The 19870-nt window shown below is 37.7% G+C and overlaps 1 protein-coding gene across 2 annotated transcripts in view; it reads right to left on the bottom strand.

The window, feature by feature from the left end:
* LOC121295995 (cadherin-13-like) overlaps positions 1 to 19870 on the bottom strand; it is a 620407-nt gene that overhangs the window by 193717 nt on the left and 406820 nt on the right. For both annotated transcript variants that reach the window (XM_041221112.1, XM_041221111.1), the window contains one exon: positions 17713 to 17891. In XM_041221112.1, coding sequence (XP_041077046.1) covers positions 17713 to 17891 — 179 coding nt within the window. The remainder of the gene's footprint in view (positions 1 to 17712; positions 17892 to 19870) is intronic.

Genomic DNA, 19870 nt, shown 5'->3' on the forward strand with positions numbered 1-19870 from the left:
GATGCAGCACTTTGAGCTCACAGCTGATATATGAATATAGGTTATTATATAACAATCTCTCTGCCTTTCGCTTTCATTGGGATCTCAAATCCTCTTATTGTGTGATAAAACAGTGCAGTCATAGAGTCTCTCGACAGCATACCAACAGCACCCTGTCGTCGAGTGGAAAGACTGATTCAATTGAAGTCAACTCAGAAGGAAAGCAGCACCAGGACCTTAAAACAAGGAAAGACAAATTCTTGTCATATAATATCTAGAAACTACATGGTAGATAATGTGTACTTGCAAACGACAGTCTTCCAAGTGGATGACATCCTAGACAATGTCTTATGCTTAATGCATCCTGTAGTTATTGCTTGTATAACAGTGATGTAGTGAGGCGCCTTCTGTGAGGATCACAGGTGACTACATTTACTGTGGGTTTTAATATTTTACTATGGGGACTTTGAACCATGCAACCCCACACTAAAAAGACCTCTGATTAATACCGACATATAGTTTACCATTGCATCTTCCCTAATTAAAGGGTAAACTGTTACCTCAGCTTTAAAAGTAGAAGCACAATGTATGTAGTAATTCATTTAGCACAATCCTGATATAGCCATGGTTATATCATTATACCAATACAGAATCTCTAACTAATGCTATTCTAAATGTCTATCTGCAGAGCATTAATAGCTTGAGATGAAAGATGAAAATCTTTTCATAAGTGGAGAAAACTGCCCATTTTTCTCTCAGCAGGCAATGCCCCAGTGTGTAGCTACATAAACGCTTGATTTGTTATTGATACGAATTATTTTCCTGGATTGCTAAAAGGGATACACTATATCATCTACAGCTTAATAATGTTTAATTTCTCACCACAGTAATATCCTATTACTGTGTGTGTGTGTGTGTGTGTGTGTGTGTGTGTGTGTGTGTGTGTGTGTGTGTGTGTGTGTGTGTGTGTGTGTGTGTGTGTTTGTGTCTTTTTTTAGCAAGACTACTAACCATTCCAGCAAAAACAAACCACTTAAAAAAATCTGAATTTCTGAAGGGAGCTAATTTGAAAAATGAATGATGGGCAGTAACTGTAATTTCTGTGATTTTTTTTTTAATTATTATTTTGCAGAGGGGGGATATTACTGTTAGGGGCCATTTTTTTTTTTTTTGTGGTTTCCCACTCACCCCACAGCACACACAAAATAAATCCCCTCACATTGACAGAAGCCAACCTGCATGGATGTGCACAGACCACTATCCATTATGCAGTGTTGGTTTCATTGCAGCCCAATCCATGACCAATACATCCAATTACTGTACTCCAGTAATATGTATTACACAGCTAAAGAGAAAAAAATAAGAGATTCACATGATAACGTATCATTTTACTTGGCAGTACTGTTATCAATATAATTTAGTAGCAGGCAGTGAAAAATGATATCACAATATTGGATCAACCCAGAACATGACTGCAAATGTCATGCAACATGTATAGGTATTTGCCCTTTAAAAACAGTATTAAAAAAAATGAAAAAGATTATATATTGCTATCCTTTGTACTCTGCCAAAAAAAACCAAAAAACACAAAGTTTCCCAGATAGACTGCATACATATTACAGGTTTGCTGTGCATATTTTGCCCCCTTTTGATCCTGTCAAACATTGGTATCTAGTAATAGAGGGAAAGATGTGCAAATCGGAGTGTCTCTTAGGCACCTAAGCTCTCTGCTGTGGGGAGCATAATTAACTAAATGAGCTCTCTGAGGGCATTTTCCACCAGGGTTTGAAGTGATAGTTAAAGAAAATATAATTGATCTTCTCTTTTTTCAACCCTCTCTTCCCACCAACTGGGCAATTTGTGCCAGTCAATAGATCTCGGTTTAAAGATGCAGTCTACCACCTGAGTTTTCTACATGCATTCTCAGTGGGTTCAATTTATCAAAGGAAGAAGACATTTGTGATTGACACCCCAGACCCTTCTTATTTCATCAGGGAACATTCTACATCTTAAAAGCTGTGGGATCTGATTAATTACAGAAGCCTCATTTATGTGGCGACACTAGACAAAAGAAAATCACCATGAAATTTCCATATGTGCTTTAATGGCCTCAGCATACACACCGTAGAAGTGATCACTTTAGCAGTCAACATCTACAACTTCCTGTGACCGGGTGCTCAGCTACCTATAAAATGTATGTGTGCTATATTATTGTTGTTGTTTTATTATTTTCATGATTAGTTTGTATATATGATCTGTTTGTGTTGGATTATTATAAAGAATATCTGTATTATTATACTTAGCCATTTATTATTATTATTATTATTATTATTATGTAGCCGATGAAAAGCCGGCATTATTGTTATTATTTGGCAAGGATGGGGTTACTTCCTGTGAGAATGTGGCTGGAGCCTTAATAAAGTCATTGTTTGGTCAATGGATAATTAAGGCTCCAGCCACAGGATGTAAAAGAGACCGCTTCAGCTCATTAGGTTTGATGAAAGCTAATAGGAGGATTGTGGAAAGATACTGTGTGTAAGAGAAAGACAAATGATTGCTACCAATTGTGAGACCTTGTAGGTACTCGTTCTGTTTTTGAAGCTATTTGTTTTTTGTTCTGTTTTACTTTGGCCCGCGTGCCGCTTTATTTTCTGTTTCTGAAAATATTTTATTAGTGTTGTTTGACTTTATTAATAAGTATACTGCGCTGCCATGCAGTTTCAGCCCCGTACCTTTGTCTGCTGTGTACCGCTTCCTGGTCTTTGATGTCATCACACTGCCACTCAAGCCTATCCTGTCACACTTCCATTGTAAAAAAGCCACTTGACTAAGCATGTGAAAAATAGGAGAAATGATGGATACATCTCATCTTGTTTCCATTGTTTCCAATACATTGTATTTTCTAGGTTCCTTTTTATTATTATTTTTTTGGGCTGTTGAAAAGGTCTCTTTGTCAGTATTGTGCAATTCTGTTATACAAGGTATGCTTCCGGCAATGCTACCTCATCCATCAATCCTACTGCTGTGCAGACATGAAGATTAGAGCAAGGCAACCTTAGTGCATTCCGTTCATGAGACATAGCGCAAAGCAAGTTGTGATTTACCTGAGGGACAGATTTGTTTGTAGTCTTTCACATTACAGTATTAACTAAGTAAAATGAGGTTCAATTATGATGAACACAGTGTATTAAAAACACATACAAGCTGCCAGCTTGTGACCAGGACTAAAGGCAGCTTACTTCCTAGCCCTGAAAACCAGAAGGCTAAGTCTTATATCAACTCAAAAACCATTCCTGCTACAAACTTGACAGAACTGTGTTGGAGCAGTTTAAAAGAGGGCAGTCAACCTTTTACCCTGGTTCATTACTATATCTTGCAGGTGTATACGGCACAGTATTCAGTGGTATAGTTGAGCCGGAATGTGCCGGAACACTGTTCCGGTAATGTTTTCTATAGGCAGCAGTGGTGTTGTCAGAATTTGAATAATAGGCAAGCTGAGTCACATTACTCACATATCCTGCACAATTGTCTGATTCAGTCAGTCCTCTTGATACAATCAAAAGAGCAGTAGTAAATTCTTCTATTACAAACTACTTCTTTAACAGTAGAACAACCAAGGCCGGTCTTGGAATTTAAATTTAATTTGCGGTGCCTGTGTTTAAGATATGGAGCTGTCCTTTACTGACTTTTCCTAAATATATGCACTAATTACCCTGACAAAGAAAGAATCGTGTAGCTTCAAAAATTAGTGAGATAAAATACTGTCATACCTATTCTGACCAGGAGTGGTTAAATTGACCGATACACATGAAACGTACTATTATATGTATTTATGAGTTGGGACTTGCAGACATGAATTGAAGTTTGATTATATCAGTCTGCTTTCCTCAAGTGAGCAGTCTGTTGACAGTTCTATTGTTGCATTGGGCCTCCTGATAGCCCATCAGTCTGCTTTGAGAACTCACGGCACCAGGCTGTCTGTCTGCACTGGTTATTATCGTTTTTTTAAGAAATTCATTGTTACATCAATACACATTGCAAATGGATCTCTACGACGCAGGACAGCAAATCAGTTTTTGGAATTGCTGCACAGTTTACCAAACATCAATTCTGTGGCAGCAAAGACAGACAATGACAATCTAGCTCTGAAGCAGACTGGACACCAACATGATCCGTGGTCAATGCCCCTGGAGTAATTAGAAGCTTTTATTGTACTACTATGTACCCGTGAAACATTTGGTGCACTGCATATTTTGAAAAGTGCAGGATCTGTAGGATTTGTGCCAGCACTTAGACTTTGTAAATGATTGTAAATGAAGCCCATTCTGTTCAAATGTTTATTTATTCATATCTGTAATAGGGCCCTTGCTTGTGGGTGTGTGCATTCACTGCTGAATGACAGGCAGGAGATCAAGACAGAGGTTGAAGTTCGACACATCCCGCAGGCGTGCAGGATTTATTTACACACACACACACAGTGACACTACCAACCATGGTAGCTCACTGAGTACATACGGCCAGCGTACAAAAACACAAAATAAACACAATACAAAAAACTATAAAAGGTGCCGTGAAAACGGTGTGCGCTAATCCCTAATGCATGGAGGTCCCGCTTGCTCACCTCGCTATACTTTATGGGGATCTACCATCGCCGAAGTAATCTTTATGTATCAATTTAACCTCGACTCCGTCCGTTGGTGGTTTTGGCAGCTTCTTTTGGCTCAGATCCTGGTTCACCATCACAGCGATCGGAGGATTTCAGCAACACATTTCGGTCTCTATGCACAGGGAACGTGGAAGGTGTTCAGCCAGTTGTCCTTGGCTTTGCAGCAGCCCCGAGGTGAACAAACAGGACCTCTTTATACCTGACGCTGTGCTGGAACACACCTACCTGCTGATTACCCACAGCTGGCAATCACACACAGCAGGCAGGCTCTCCCAGGAGCGACAGGTACTGCATTATTCAATTACAACAATTACACACATTTGCACAATACTATTTACAATGTATACACAACCCACTCTACATGTGCAGGGCTCCTACTCTGCTACAATGTCATTTCGATTATGGTATGTGTATAAATGCATAGCTTCGGTTGCATATATGCGCTTTGTTATGTAGGCAATATCAACCCATTTTTTTTTTTTTTTAAATGTTGATACTTATTTACATCATTTCAGTTGTACAGTTTTGTATATACACAAACTTGATTGAAGCCCATTCTGTTCAAATGTTTATTTATTCATGTCATTTTGATTATAGTATGTCTGTATATAAGCGCATAGCTTTTTCGCGTATGTGCTCTTTGTTATATAGGCAATACAAACCCATTTATTTAAAAAAAAATAGGTATACATCATTTCAGTTGTACAGTTTTGTAAGTACATGATGATGACAAAGTGCCCACCCCTGTGTGTATTTTCTGTATATGTTGTGTGCGGTGTGTTAAATGTTGGTGTATAGGCATTGGTACATGGGATATAAGCTGTGTCTCACATGTGTTTAAAAATGTATATTTGTATTTAAGCACGATGCTTGCACAGCACTTCACGTGCAAGTAAAAAGTAATACTATGTGAGCACGGGAATTGCACTTTATTAATTCACGTGCAGTTGTACCACGACTCCAATTGAATGATTGATTAGCAATCAAATCACGGTTCAGCTGCATAAAAGCTGCATGTTTTCACCCACTCGGGGTGTTCGATGAGTGGAGAACGGGATAGGAGATGGAGGTAATAATTGTGATCATAATAATAGAAGTAAAATATCTGCTCCCCATGTTTTTGTTTAGTGTTAGTCTGTTCTGTTTGTCTCTTTGTTTTGGCTGCCAGTGCCTTGTCCTGTTTTTGTCTTGTTTTATTTTATTATAATAAACCACGCAGCAGCACATCCATTTATCAATTCCTCTCTTTGTACTGTGTGTTTCTTCTGGTCTGATGTCCCCACAACAGCCGTCTTTGTGACAATGTATATACACAAATTTATTTTCAAATATTTGTTTATTTAATTTTTTACCGTTTTTTTTTTTAGGTTGCACGTTATGTAATATGTCTGTATATAAACACATTTCTGTTCAAATGTCCGTTTTATTTATAATGTTTTGGTTGTGTAGATGCTTTATATGACTGTGCCCTTTTTAAATTGGCAAGGATGGGGTTAATTTCACCTACCTGCCTGGGTTTATTATGTTCAGGTGGCTGGGGTTGATTAGGTTAATTAACAATCAATCAGCGCCCAGCCACCTGACATAAAAGGAGGCCTCTGCTTCTCATTTGGGAGGAGGGAGCTGAGGAAGCAGGTTGGTGTTTGTTGGTTTTGGTTTGGTAAATTTGAATCCAGTGAAGACATTGCCCAGCCTGGAAACCTTGTTTTTGTAAGTTTGTTTTTGTATTGGGTTTTTTATTTGTGTTCAAATCCCTTTATTTTGCCATTGTGCACTTTTGTTTTGTGTTATTTATAGTAAAATTAGTATTTTTTTTTGAACTGCAGACTGTCTCTGGGCCTCTATCCACTCGCCAGCCTGCCACAGTAACGTTCCTGAATAAAGCTATTACTTATATCCAATTGTTTGTCCTTTTATTATAACAGTTGTGTTGTTTTTAATACACCGGTCAGATTGACTGCTTATGGTTGCTCAAGGTATTCCTATAAATGTGGTCGTTGTAGTGTTAAGGAGGCTAAAAATGCTGACGAAGATGACAGCAACAGTGCATTAACTACAACCATGGATGCTAACACAAACAAAGCCACTGACACACAGACACATACTGTAAAGTAAAGCATTCTTACAAGATGGAGAAAGACACAGGAAATAAATTAATTACCAATTATATGTGTTACTAGAAGTTCAGTATACAAATACAATGTGACATTGTATAATAATTATTGTTTAAGAAAATCAATATAAAATCAACATTTATTTCTTCAACAAACAAAAGGTTGAAACAAGCAATCAGAACATTTAAACGTAACAGCACCCAAGCACAGCTATCCCTGCCCATAAACCCTCTCAGGGCCCACTCTTGAGCAAGATGGCTGCCAGCCACAAAAATAAATAAATAAATAAATAAATAAATATATTGTAACTGTGCCAGGCCTCTGCCCTGTCACAAACCCTTTTCTGGGATTTTATATACCTGTCCAGTAAAAGGCCACTTTTTTCAATTCCCAACACAATGCTGTTCATCAGTTCATTATGTGTCTTCTTACTGAATTTATTTCACCTTTAAAATCAAACAGAAATAGGTTAACAGTAACATTGACAATGATTCCCGTTCACAATAACGTGACCTAGGATTAAAGCCAATAAAGATAAGTTAGAAGATACGTCATCGTTTCAAATATAGGTATAGAATGTTTGTCTACAGCCATCATTATAGGATTCTGAAATGTCAGAAACTATCAATAAAGTCCAAATGAAGAGCTAGAGAATTTAAAATCAGCTTTCCATGTGTTAGCCTGGTGTGAAGTGGCTAGCTCTGTGTAACAGAACTCTATCAGACAATCTGCCATGTCCACAATAACCCAAAGGCAGTTTTATCTTAGTTTTCAAAGCCATGTGTGCACAAATGCCATACATTCCCTAAAATGCTAAATCTATTTTTCAATAAAGAGCTGCAATCTCATGGTAATAATGACAGTGAGAAAACATTTAAGGCTCTAAAGTTAAACTTGAGCAGAATGATATGATTGTATCAAGATAGCAGACAGAGCCATTGCCTTAATATTTGCATTTAGATGAAGTAATACAATAACTCAGAACTACTTAAGTAAATATTTTCGCAGTTATTTGGCTGCCTCGGTCCAGAGACTGTGCTGTGCGTAAGCTACTAATTGAACTAGAAAAATGTTTAGACACAACTGACATTCAATTAGGTCTAACAAATCATGTCCTAAAGCAGGTTTCAGAACTGTGTTATGAAGACTTTGCAGTAATTTGATAGGATTCATCAAGCTCATAATGAAATAATGGCTGAGGAAATTACTATCACATGACCTGTAAGTAATTGGAAGTCCATATTGGAATAATAACTTGAATGACTCATGCATTTCCCCATTTTCATTTGACATCTGCATCTTCTTTTGAAGTGCAATGACTTTTAAAAATGTATTTATCTAGCCAGGATAGACTCTTGAGTTGCAACAATGTTCCACAAGTGTCCCGGATACATCAGTATGTGATGTGCACATTTTCCCCTTGTCCCTTTGCATTTGTACTGTAACTGGTTGAAGGCTGTAACGTTATCTTTTGGTACCCCTACCAACTTTCTCTTTAAGTAAGCTTTAGTCCAAATATTAAAATAAGCTCTGATATTGTTGATGAATAATACACTATTTATTAAAAAATAAAATAAATAAAAACCTGGGGGATTTTTTTTCTTTGTATATGATTTTAATCTGATTAAACCTGTAAGTAGATTGGTTCAATTAAGCAATTGAAGATACATTTGCAATAAAGAGCAGGGATGTTGCTTCCCTGATGTAGAATAAGATGATCCGGGGTTGTCTTGTCACATTGTGGATGGTCCCATTTGGTTTTGAAAGTATTTTGAGCAAACTAAAAAAAAGCAGTGTTCAATATTCATAACATGCTGAAAATGTCAAGTCTGTAACACTTTACATTGTGTTTACTATATTTTAAAAAGTGGAGTCATTCATCTGCATGTGAATCAAATAAAGCAGAAAATAAATGATGACCCCCAATGCCTGTAGCAGTGCATTGCAGGTATAGTGGGTCTCGCTAGCCTGGGCCCGAAGGACCAGACCTAACTGGATAAAAGAGTAATAAAGTATCTGCTTATTCATTCTTTGCTTTTTAGACTTGATACAAATGTGACCCAGGAGGCAGGGAAATACTGAATTCTAGCTATGAGGAATAATTCAAGTAATATCATTTAAAATTTGTATTGGTTTTTGCAAAACCTGATACTGGGTGTCATGCATTGATGCCTGTTATTTCACACAAACAGTAATATACATATTTTAGTGGACTGTTTTTAAAGCCTGTGGGTTTGTGGAAATTTAAACATACTTCAAGAAGCATTTTATTTACAAAAAAAATTACATTTTTAAATAAAAATCTGACATGAAGGTTAAACAACTGCAAGCCAGTAGTGGGATCTGTAATCTGTATTAAGTATAACAGGCACATTTTTTTTTTTTTTTTTTTGTATTTTATTATTCATGTTATACACTGGTAGAAAGAACTAAAACCACAGTGACAAACGATATGAATTATACATTGGGACGCAATATGCATTAAATCAATGTATGCTTCTGGCAAGAACAGCTGAAATGACAGGAATGCAGGTATTACAAAAGTACAAGCTACTTTTCTGCACCGGTGCACATTAAATGTGTCTTGGCGGAGTGGGACGTGTACAAAGGATGGTTTCCCGGCGACTCTCATAAAGATATTACAAGTCATACTGCTACAAAAGAACGTATGTAAAGAAAATGTACAGGTAATAGATTTTTTAAAATTATTTATATTTCGCATTACGTTTGCTTCCACGTTGCTATCAATTGAATTGCAGTTGCAATTCAGGACATCTTTATTCTGATGCTTTTCTGGCCACAAATATCAATCTAAAAACATGCCTCGGATTTACTATTAAAGTACAGTGCAGACATTTAGTTGAGTCACTGGCAGTAAAATATATGTTAAAACCAAAATCCCTCAGGATTTCTGTAAATGGCAAGTTTTTTGATTGTCACATATATCCCGTTCTGGACCAGTAATCCGACACCTGTCATAGGTAACACAAGGGAATTGATTTTTATAGAAACTGCTAATGCTTTCAAGACTGAGAAATTATTTTGCTGTAAAAAATGTGCACCTTAAAAATCAATGTTTTTGCACAGGGGTCCTTTATTTTATTTTTATTGAGCTTTTTGTAATCACTGTAATCACGCAGGGCTTTGCTTGTCCAGAGTTCAGTACATGTCTGGGACTTTGAGTTTCTGACTAATGCATTTGCTCTTGTATACCTTCTAAATTAGGTTTAGAACAGTATGTTCTTTTTTTTACAATGAATCCTCCCTACCATTTCTTTGGCTTTAGTGCTGATTTCACTTCTCTGTAAATTAATTTTTTTTATTATTTTGAACGTGTTTTTGAACTCTTAAGAAATCAGACTTCTCTTTATCTTATACTTCAGTAGCACAAACTAATCTTTGCTTCCACTTGGAGGAAATAAATAAGTAAACATATATTAGAGTAAGTCATCTTAATTCATTACATTTTTTTTTTATAACAAATGCAGCCATTCTAAGTGGTCCCTGGTTACCGTGTTACTGTATCCTCATTTTTCTCTGCATCTGTTTTTGCCTGGCTCTGAGCTAACCTTTAGCTTACTTGAAGATCCTAACTGCTAATTCCACCCAAATCATGTGATTACGAGACTCTTTCACCTCTGCTGGCCCCTCCTATTCTACACTCCCAAGAAGTAAATAATTAGGATGAACAAATGCAGCCCTTACTGTTTTTAAAGAGCCTACAGCCACCTTTAAATACATACATACATACATACATACATACATACATCAAATAAGCAGAAGTGTAAACTAGACTAGTGTTTTGCTAACATTCACACATGGTTTTGCTTATCAAGCTATTTTGCTGGAGAGTTGTATGGGTGTTTTGGGGGAATGGTTTGATTCACTGTAAATACAATCTGCTGCTTTAATGTTCAATGCTTATTAGATATTTGGAAAGCAGGGCACTGCACTACAAGTACATAAGACATCCTCTTTTTTATGCGAATCCCTGGGGGCCAAAGTAGCAAATGCTGAGGATTAAGAAACTATATGTGTTAATGATGAGGAACATTTAGAAGCCCAATTAATGTATTTCAGAGATACTGTATACATGGATTTCACACATAGCTTTAGGCAGGGGTTAATGTGTGCCTGAGTTCTACAGCTTGTAAATGATGAACCGTACTGGGGGGTTGGGGGGGGGGGATTTGTTATTGAAAAAAAACCTCTATATACATAAACATGGAAAACAATAAAAAAAAAGCTTTCTTGTTCCAAAAAATAATTAATTAATTAATTAAACCAAAACGCTAAAAAAAAAAAAAAAACAAAAAAAAAACCCACAAAAATTCATAATGGCAAGGTCAAGGTCGGCATGCAGCTACCTATACCAACATTAAGGCACGAAAACAAACAAGCAGATGAGAAGATGAAGCTTATGTGGGGCTACTGTAAATCAATGTCAGTACATAAGTTTTAGAATAAAAAAAATGCTATCACTCTTCCTTAATTATAAGATCCAGTACCTTTTTACAAAATAAAGGAAGTTTAATAAAACTGAAGTTTCGGAAGAGGGACGGCCCTTACGCATTACGTCATTGAATCGTAACCTATCAAAATACATAAATACCCATGTAACACTCTTTCTTGTGTTTGATTAATTGACATTCATCATGGAAGATGATCTGTTTGCCTTTTCAACAGAACACCAACCTTCTGCTTCTCAGACTTTGGCTTCTCCTCAGACTCCGGCTTCTCTTGAGACTTCAGCTTCACCTTATCAGTTATGATCAGTTGTCATCCCAACGTCATCTTTTTTGATACGTCAACATGCAACTACAAACAGAAACAGGAATCCCGGCTCTGCACAAATCCATTCTTCAGCCCAGCCGTCTACTCCAGTTCGCCGCAGCTCTTGCCTCCCCTTTCGTAAAACAGCAGTTCCTGATATTCAAAACTAAAAAATCGCCTCAATTCCCTTAATATGCCTCCAAAGAAAAGTTATTTTCTCTGTACCTATCTTCAATCAACTTGCATCCTTATTCTAGTTGCTCCAGCAATGACGTCATCACAAATTGCCGCTCTCCAGGAACTAGATGCAGTACAGCCACCTCAGCCGATGGCGGCCACAGGTGCGGCCATTTTGGAGTATGTAATCCAACAGTTCATTCTCCAGTTGGAATAAGATATATGAGTGATCTATCATCACATCCAACACTGCTGATGCTGCTCCTATACCCAGTCCTCTTCAGCAGACAAATTGTTCCAGTTCTGTTAACATTCCAATTCCCCTGTCTAGTATAGAAAAGCTGCTATTATCTATACAACAAGCTGGAATAATTCAACCACTGACTCTGGTAAGAGTCCAACAGGCCCCTGCAGATCCCTTCCCATCCCCTGGGAACCCCAGTGTCCCAGGCGTCCAATCATCCAATATGGGTGTCCAGATGGCCCCCACAGTCAACAGTACAGCCTTGTCAATGGCCTCAGGTTTCGCCGAAATCCCCCCTCTATAGTCGTGGGTCTCAAGAGCCATTTCTCTCAACTCTGCAGTGGGCGTCCAGCAGGCCCCCACTATTAATCTTCCTACAAACATGCTCTCCTCCACTTTCACTCAGCCTCAGCTTTACCAATATCTTTTTAAAAAGTTCCATACAACTTTTAACATTCCTTTTCCTTCATTTGCTGTTTCAGTCACTGCATCTTTTTAACCTACCTCAAGCAATCTCACAAATGAGCTTTTTCCATTGAAAGTGGTCACATCAGGCATTCTCTTCTTTCACAAATTAATATTTGGTTCCTCTAGCCACGCTCTCACTGATTTTAGTTATCAAAGGGTTTAATTGTTCTGAAGCTTTCACATCTAAGCCTCATTTGCCCATTACAATAGATATATGTATTTGCTGCATACACAGTCTTTGTTTCAGTTATTATTCTAACATTTTAGATACAACTCTCGAAGTGTTGTCTCCTGGCCTTCTTCGGGTTCTTAAGATGTTCAGAATTCACTCCTTCCTCTTGCCAGTTCAACTCTCTCATTCATCCATGCATTCACGACTTATCTGTTCTTTCAAATGATACTCTGACCTTTTAAAAAAAGAGCAAAACTGATCAAGAAAGGAAAAGGCTCCATGATTTATTATTTCAGCGTCAATTCAATAATAATTCCTTACGAATCCTTCTCTTCCTTTCATCATATTCACCTGTCACAAGGTGCTTCCAGTTCAGATCCCCTGTTTGTAAACGTTAATTTAACTATCATCACCTGCCACTGGTTTATTAGTTCAGATTGGGGTTTCCAGCAGAGAACAGAGTCATTCTTTTTGAATAAGAGCAGCTTCATTGGCCTCCCGTTGCAGAATTCCAGATCACCTCGTCAAACAACTCGGTCACTGGTTAACAGAAGCATATCAATTGTGTATCAAAACTGATGTCAACGTACTTAAAGAGCTAGATCCTAATTTCTTGATCTCTTTAAAATCTAATATTTGGATTATTTTTTAAAGCAACGCAGATAGGGACAACTACAACTGAAGTACCACAACCTGGCTGTCTTGTATGTTGGTTAAGGCACTGGCTTTGGGAATTTGATAGATAAGAGCATATGTAAATAGAAAGAAGAACAAGAAGAGGCCATTCTGCCCATTGTGGCTCATCCCCTCTTAGCACACTATTTACAATGTCCCAGGTAGATGTTACTGCTTCAGCTGGTAGGCTATTTCATGCATGTATTATGCATTGTTCTATACTTACTTTTACTCTGCTTCCATTTATGCCCTCTCGGCCTACTGTATTTGCTAAATTTTATGTTGTAACTTGGGTTATCTATACCATTTAAGATTTTATAATCCATTTAAATTCCTCCTTTTGTGTCTTTTTTTTCCTCAGTTGAAGAGATTTAATTCTGTTAAACTGATCTTGTTGCGTAGGTCATTCAGTCCTGTGATTAGCCTATTACCCTTTCAGTACCTTCTCAAGTACAATGATGTATATCTGTGATAAGGTGGCCATGCCCAGACTACAATTTACTGGCATATGTATGCCAGTACAGTAACAACTAAGACACTAAATTTTTCTTAACTTGAGGACAAGTTTCCCTGGGAAGATAAATAAAAGGACCCTTAGATTCTTTTCTCAAATCAATATTTCCTGAAACATAATGGATTGTGCATTCTACCCATGACCTAGTTCAACTTATTCACACTGGTGCTCCACACAGTACCTATACTGTATATGTCTTCACTACAGGCTGATCAAGCCAAAACAAAACTTTGTTGCAACCCTTAGAAATATTTTTGGGGAAAAACTTCAACAGTAAAGGTCAAACATTACCACAGAATATTAGGTTGACTGAGACATTTCATTTTTTTAGTTGTGGTGAAGATTTTATTCTAACTGTTTGCCGCCATTTCACTCTCTCTTGGAACATTAGATAATACATTTTAAACATCAAACTACCAATTAAAATGTTTTAATGTACTGATGCCATTTTACAGAAGTCTCATCAAGATTTACACGTTAAGTACATTGTAACTATGCATACTAACATTGTAAGTATGTGTAAGTACACATGTATTTAACATGTAACTACTATGTAAAAATGGCGACAAGTTGATTGCAGGGAGGAGGTCATGGGTACAAAGGGGAAGCAGCTACGTCAGTACGTCGCCTTGCATTGAACAAGCGAAACCTGACGGCCGGAGCCTGTAGTTTTTGTTTGTTATTTGGTACACTGCCTAGGAGGCAGATTACCACCGTCCTTGCACAATGCCCTTTCTGATCGGGAGGGAGATTTACCACATCGATCCTTTCTCTTTTTATCACATGGACTTATAGCTCTTTGAGAGCTGTATTGAGGCCAAAGCGGTGCTTTTAATTTACTATGAAAAATGAATGCAATGTAAAGTCAATCTAAACAAGATGAACAATACATTAGTTAAGATTACTGTGGTATTTCGCATGCATAGCCCTACCAAACACTATGGTGTCTGTGTCTTGTCGACCCTGAAATCCATTAAATCAATAAAAGAAACATAGCCCCCAATGCAAAATAAGCATAACAAATGCCATTAGCCTGTGACTCCCAAGATTACAAATGTGTGACTAAAACTGAATTTCATTGCAAACAAAGAAAAAAAAAAAAAAACTACTGTCTGAGTTTTCACCAGTGTTTGTCAAGTTACTTGACCATGTTGTTTTGCCTGTGAAACGTCTCAAGGGTGGAAAGTTACCGCAACACAAAATCAGTGTTTGATCTTCTGTTTTTAACTTGCCTACCTCATTAAGAACAAACAAACTGGCTGTGCTACCTTTAAGCAATTCCCCAAACTTCAACACCAAAAACAAATGTCTGCACTTTTCCCATTAAACACAGTCTTGCTATGGAACGCTTAATGTCTTCTTTACATTTTTCACCAATTAAAGTAAGTTCGCACAATTGCAACAATATATTGTTGAAAAAAAAAGTCAAATGTAAACATAAGAAGTGAGGTAATTTGAGACCTAATTAACTGCAACACAGAAACACACCTGCAGTATTGGCTCCTGCAATGGCCTCTTTGGTACTTTGCAGTACAGCACACATTTAATACTGAATTCTGAATACCACAGTGTATGTATGTTTCCCAGAACAAGCATTACAGCTGTTTGTTTTCCCAGGATGTGATGTGGGTATGACAATTACCAGTCATCCATTTGTTAGCGGGGGATGCAAGTGCGGGGCAGAATGTGTGCTTTTGATAAACATTACAGCTTCATAAGAAGAATAAAAAGAATAATCTAGCTTGCAGCCAAACTGTATTTTATGAGAGTAAAAAAAAAAAAAAAAAGACTTGTAGCCTGGGAAAACTGGGCCATAGCAGTTTTTTGGGCCTTACCTTTTCTACTTATTGTATACATTATTTCTATTTTAGGTTATTTTGTTGTACTTTAGACCTTCTGCAGTATTTATTGTACTTGTTTACTGTTGCAATTTGAAGCTATGTAGGGTAGGGTATGTTAAGGGTGCATTTTCTATTTGAATGCGTTGCCATTTGTGTGTATTTATTATTTAATTTACTTGTGAAGTAAACATCAAAGGGGTGGGAACCTCCCTAACTATTGGTTCTATAGTACTGTGTCATCTGGTTTACTTATATTCCTAAAGCATTTAAATATATACAGCCTATCTTTGCTTTAGGTGGAGGCATCGCCATAAATGTTAACCCTTGTGTGTAATTCAGGGGAAGGTAACCAGGGCTCTACCTCCTTCTATCAAACACTCTAGACTCCCTATTTAAACCCCTTGCAGCCTGTGCTCTCTCTCGTTTTAATTTTTTCCTCCTGCTCTGTTCTTCTTATGCCACGTGCCTCTGTGTCGGTCACCTCGGGAGGGATAGTGAGTCTCGCTTCCCCGGCCTAGAGTCGGTAATACGCAGGTTCTTCGAATGGTCAGAGGGGACCACTGGCCAAACTATTCTTTCTAGTCATTTTTTCTCCAGAAAAAAATGAGAAATCCTTTCAATGGCCGAGTGAGACTGATAGGAGCTGAATGAAGCCGAAAAAAGGGCGTATCTGATAGCCCCATGCACCACAGAGATAACATGACACAAACAAAAGAGAGAGTTGCTTCAGTATCCAGCGCTCAAAGAATATCATAGACATTTGCAGAGCTTTTTGAGATGTTATAGTAATAAAATAAGTACTTGGATCGCATTATTGAGGAGTTTGGTGATAAAACGAGTAATCAGGAGAGGATTTGTCAGTATGCACGTCTATAAAGAGGTATGTGAAAAATAGCAAACAAGGGGTGTGGCTTGGCTGGAGATGCAGTACTGAATGTCATTTTGTGATTCAGTGCCTTTTAAACCTGTTTTACTCTGAAAAAGAAATATTTTAAACAGCACGTGTAAAATAAACAGCGTGTGTGAAAATAAATTGGACCTCACGCACATGACAAGCGCTGAATAAATGAACCGCTAAGGGTTAAAAGCTGTCGAGTACCCAGCTGCGGGGCAATGCCTTTTAGCAGCTCTTGAGTACCCAGCTGCAGGGCAATGCCTATTAACAGCTCTCGAGAACCAGTTTCCAGGCAATGCCTATTAACAGCTCTCGAGTACCCAGCTGCATGGCAACGCCTATTAACAGCTCGAGTACCCAGTTGCAGGGCAACGCCTATTAAACACTCTCGAATACCCAGCTGAGGGGCAACACTCATTAACAGCTCTCTTGAGAACCAGTCGCGGGGCAAGGCCTATTAACAGCTCTCTCTCTCGCTCTCTCTCTCTTTGAGAGAGAGAGCGAGAGAGAGAGAGAGAGAGAGAGAGAGAGAGAGAGAGAGAGAGAGAGAGAGAGAGAGAGAGAGAGAGAGGAGAGAGAGAGAGAGAGAGAGAAGGAGTTTCTATCATTTCAGGGGCCCGGTAGACGAACACGTCTGGCCTCAAACCCTTCAAGAAGGCTCCCCTGGGTGGGTCCCCTACACTTTCCTAGCACTATTATCCCTGAAGCCACTCCTTAACATCTATGCACCCAAGGCCAAGCCTCTACCTAACCCTTAAGCAGCTCTGGCTTCCGTCCCATGAAATAGTATTTATCTACACAAGAATACCCATAACCCCATTTTTTCAGCTTGTTTGGTAATATTAGTGGACATACTAATGCTGGGGAAACAAGACCAAGAAAAAAAAAAAACTACTTGATTTAATGTGGACTATATAGATTCTCTGATTTTCTCTAAATTGCTTTCATCCAACTCTAGCCAAAGAGAGAATACAGCATATAATATATTTCAATCAGATCCCTTTATATCTAAACATCTGTTAAGAAACTGAGGTCCATCTTCTTGTATGCATGTGATTCAGCATCTAATTTACTCTAGTTGACATGCAGTGCATTGCTCAGCGATATATGCCTTCAACTATTATTTCTAAAGAAATCAATTAAAAACCATTACATCTGAAGTTGTCACAAAAGAAGCTGGAAATTGCCACTCACCTCTCTGTCTAGCAATGCAGGTGACACCACAGTGACGATATCTCCCTTTTCGGGGTCAATGTAGAACATGTTAGGGGATGGCTTGTCGGGCGTTTGTTTTAAGATGTTGTAGCGAAGAACGGCATTGTCCGTGTTGGGGTCGTCGGCATCGTAAGCTGTCATCCGCATCACGGTGGTTCCTGAACAAACGAAGCAGAGAGTGTCACCAGTCACATAATCACAGCAGCAATTCTTGCCACTTGCACTTCCAGAGCCAGATTGACATGTGAGCAGTAGTATATAGACTTTATTTTTCTATGTGCGGAATGGAAGTCCAGCTGTGTGTGTTCAATATTCTAAAAACCTGTCCACAAAAACAGAATCTCTAAACTAGTCTTGGACTAGGCCATACCTTACAGTTGGAATACATTGCAAGTGCTGTTATTGAATAATATTGAACCAAACCAAACTGGAGCTCAACAAGCCCCCTTGGCTACATGCCATGTGCCATGTTTTTCACTAGTATAACTGTTTACACTTCAGCCAGGAGATAACATTGTTACAGTGAGCATGTTCTGTGGGGCCATTTGGATGCGTTTGCAAATGCACCAGCACATTGACGGTGACCAATGACTGGCTTATGGTTTACCTTGGAGAATGCTCTGAAATGTTGCCAGTGTTTACTGTAAGCTGAGACAAATAAATTTGTGAACTTCCAATAACAACTGATTTAGACAGGTATTTCAGTGATATGTCTTTGTTAAGTTTTTGGACGTGTTCTGAATAACCTACTTCCTCCTATTAGAACTAGGAATGGTCTCACTGTCCTATCTTCCCCCCTTTCTTCTGTTTAAGATATTTTGGTTCCTTACTTGTATTTTGTATGTACATTTCAACTATGCAGATATTTAAAATGCAACCCTATAGATGGAGAATTAGAGCTGCTTTCTGGTACTTAATCACTTTATGTTTTTTAGCTCACTGTAATGCTCTAGTGGCAATGTGACCTACAACACAGGTACCAGGAACAACAAGTAATCATTAGTGTTGCAACTATTTAAAGAAAATATACATACACATACAAAGGACTTGGACAGTATAACTATGGAGGCCTATGATTAGAGTATTGCTGCTTTGTGCAATTGTTGCTCAGATGTTCCATTTACTACGCATGTCTATGACCTCATTCTCCTCTCTTCTCTGACTCTTTTGCTGCATTCAAAGCTGCAGTGATTCCGGCTCACGTATGTTTCAAAAACTAAAAGAAGCATTTGTGACCCTGGGCTGACATGTCTTAGGGCTCCATATTGATCAGATAAATAGCTTTTTTTATCAAACCAATTAATTTCTTTTACGGAGATGTCCATCAATCAGTTGATTGCTCTGCTAGGTATGGCATCAAAGAGTTGGTTCTCTGCCCTCAAGCAGTCAAAGTACTATACTGATAATCCTGCATTTGATGTTGCTTTTCTCAGTGAGATTCATATAATCGGCCAGTCTTTATATAACTGTGGCTAGTGTGCCTTTTAAATCACATGCCCAAAGTTGAACAAGCAAAATGTGTCTAGGCAGAATCACAGTAAAAATTGTTATAAAAATGAAAATAAGCATGAGGATTACATGCAACTTCCTCTCTTTATTCATATTTGATTAAAGTAGATCAAAAAGGGCAGACATTTGCAGAAATGCCTGGGTGCACAGTTATAAACAGAACTATAGATACAAGAAAAACACAGGCTTTTCCAACATGTCAAGGACTCATATTTGTACTGCATTTATTCATTATGAATTACTTTTCATTATGAAAAACTAAAACTTCATTCATAGCATACAAAATTTGCAAGAGCAGTGACAACGTGAACATCTGCCATTTTTTTTTTTTCTTATTAAATGGGTTTTTCCTGCCAATTAATTTTACACAAATTTTAAAATGTCATCAAAAACGTTAGAAAACCTCATCAAAATATTTTGTTTTAAAACACAATACGTATCATATATATATATAATATATATATTATATATATATATATATATATATATATATATATATATATATATATATATACATACACACACAGTGGCTTGCAAAAGTATTCAGACCCCTGACCAATTCTCTCATATTACTGAATTACAAATGGTACATTGAAATTTCGTTGTGTTTGATATTTTATTTTAAAAC

Source organism: Polyodon spathula, chromosome 21 (assembly GCF_017654505.1).
Source record: "Polyodon spathula isolate WHYD16114869_AA chromosome 21, ASM1765450v1, whole genome shotgun sequence".
NCBI classification, from domain to species: Eukaryota; Metazoa; Chordata; class Actinopteri; order Acipenseriformes; family Polyodontidae; genus Polyodon; species Polyodon spathula.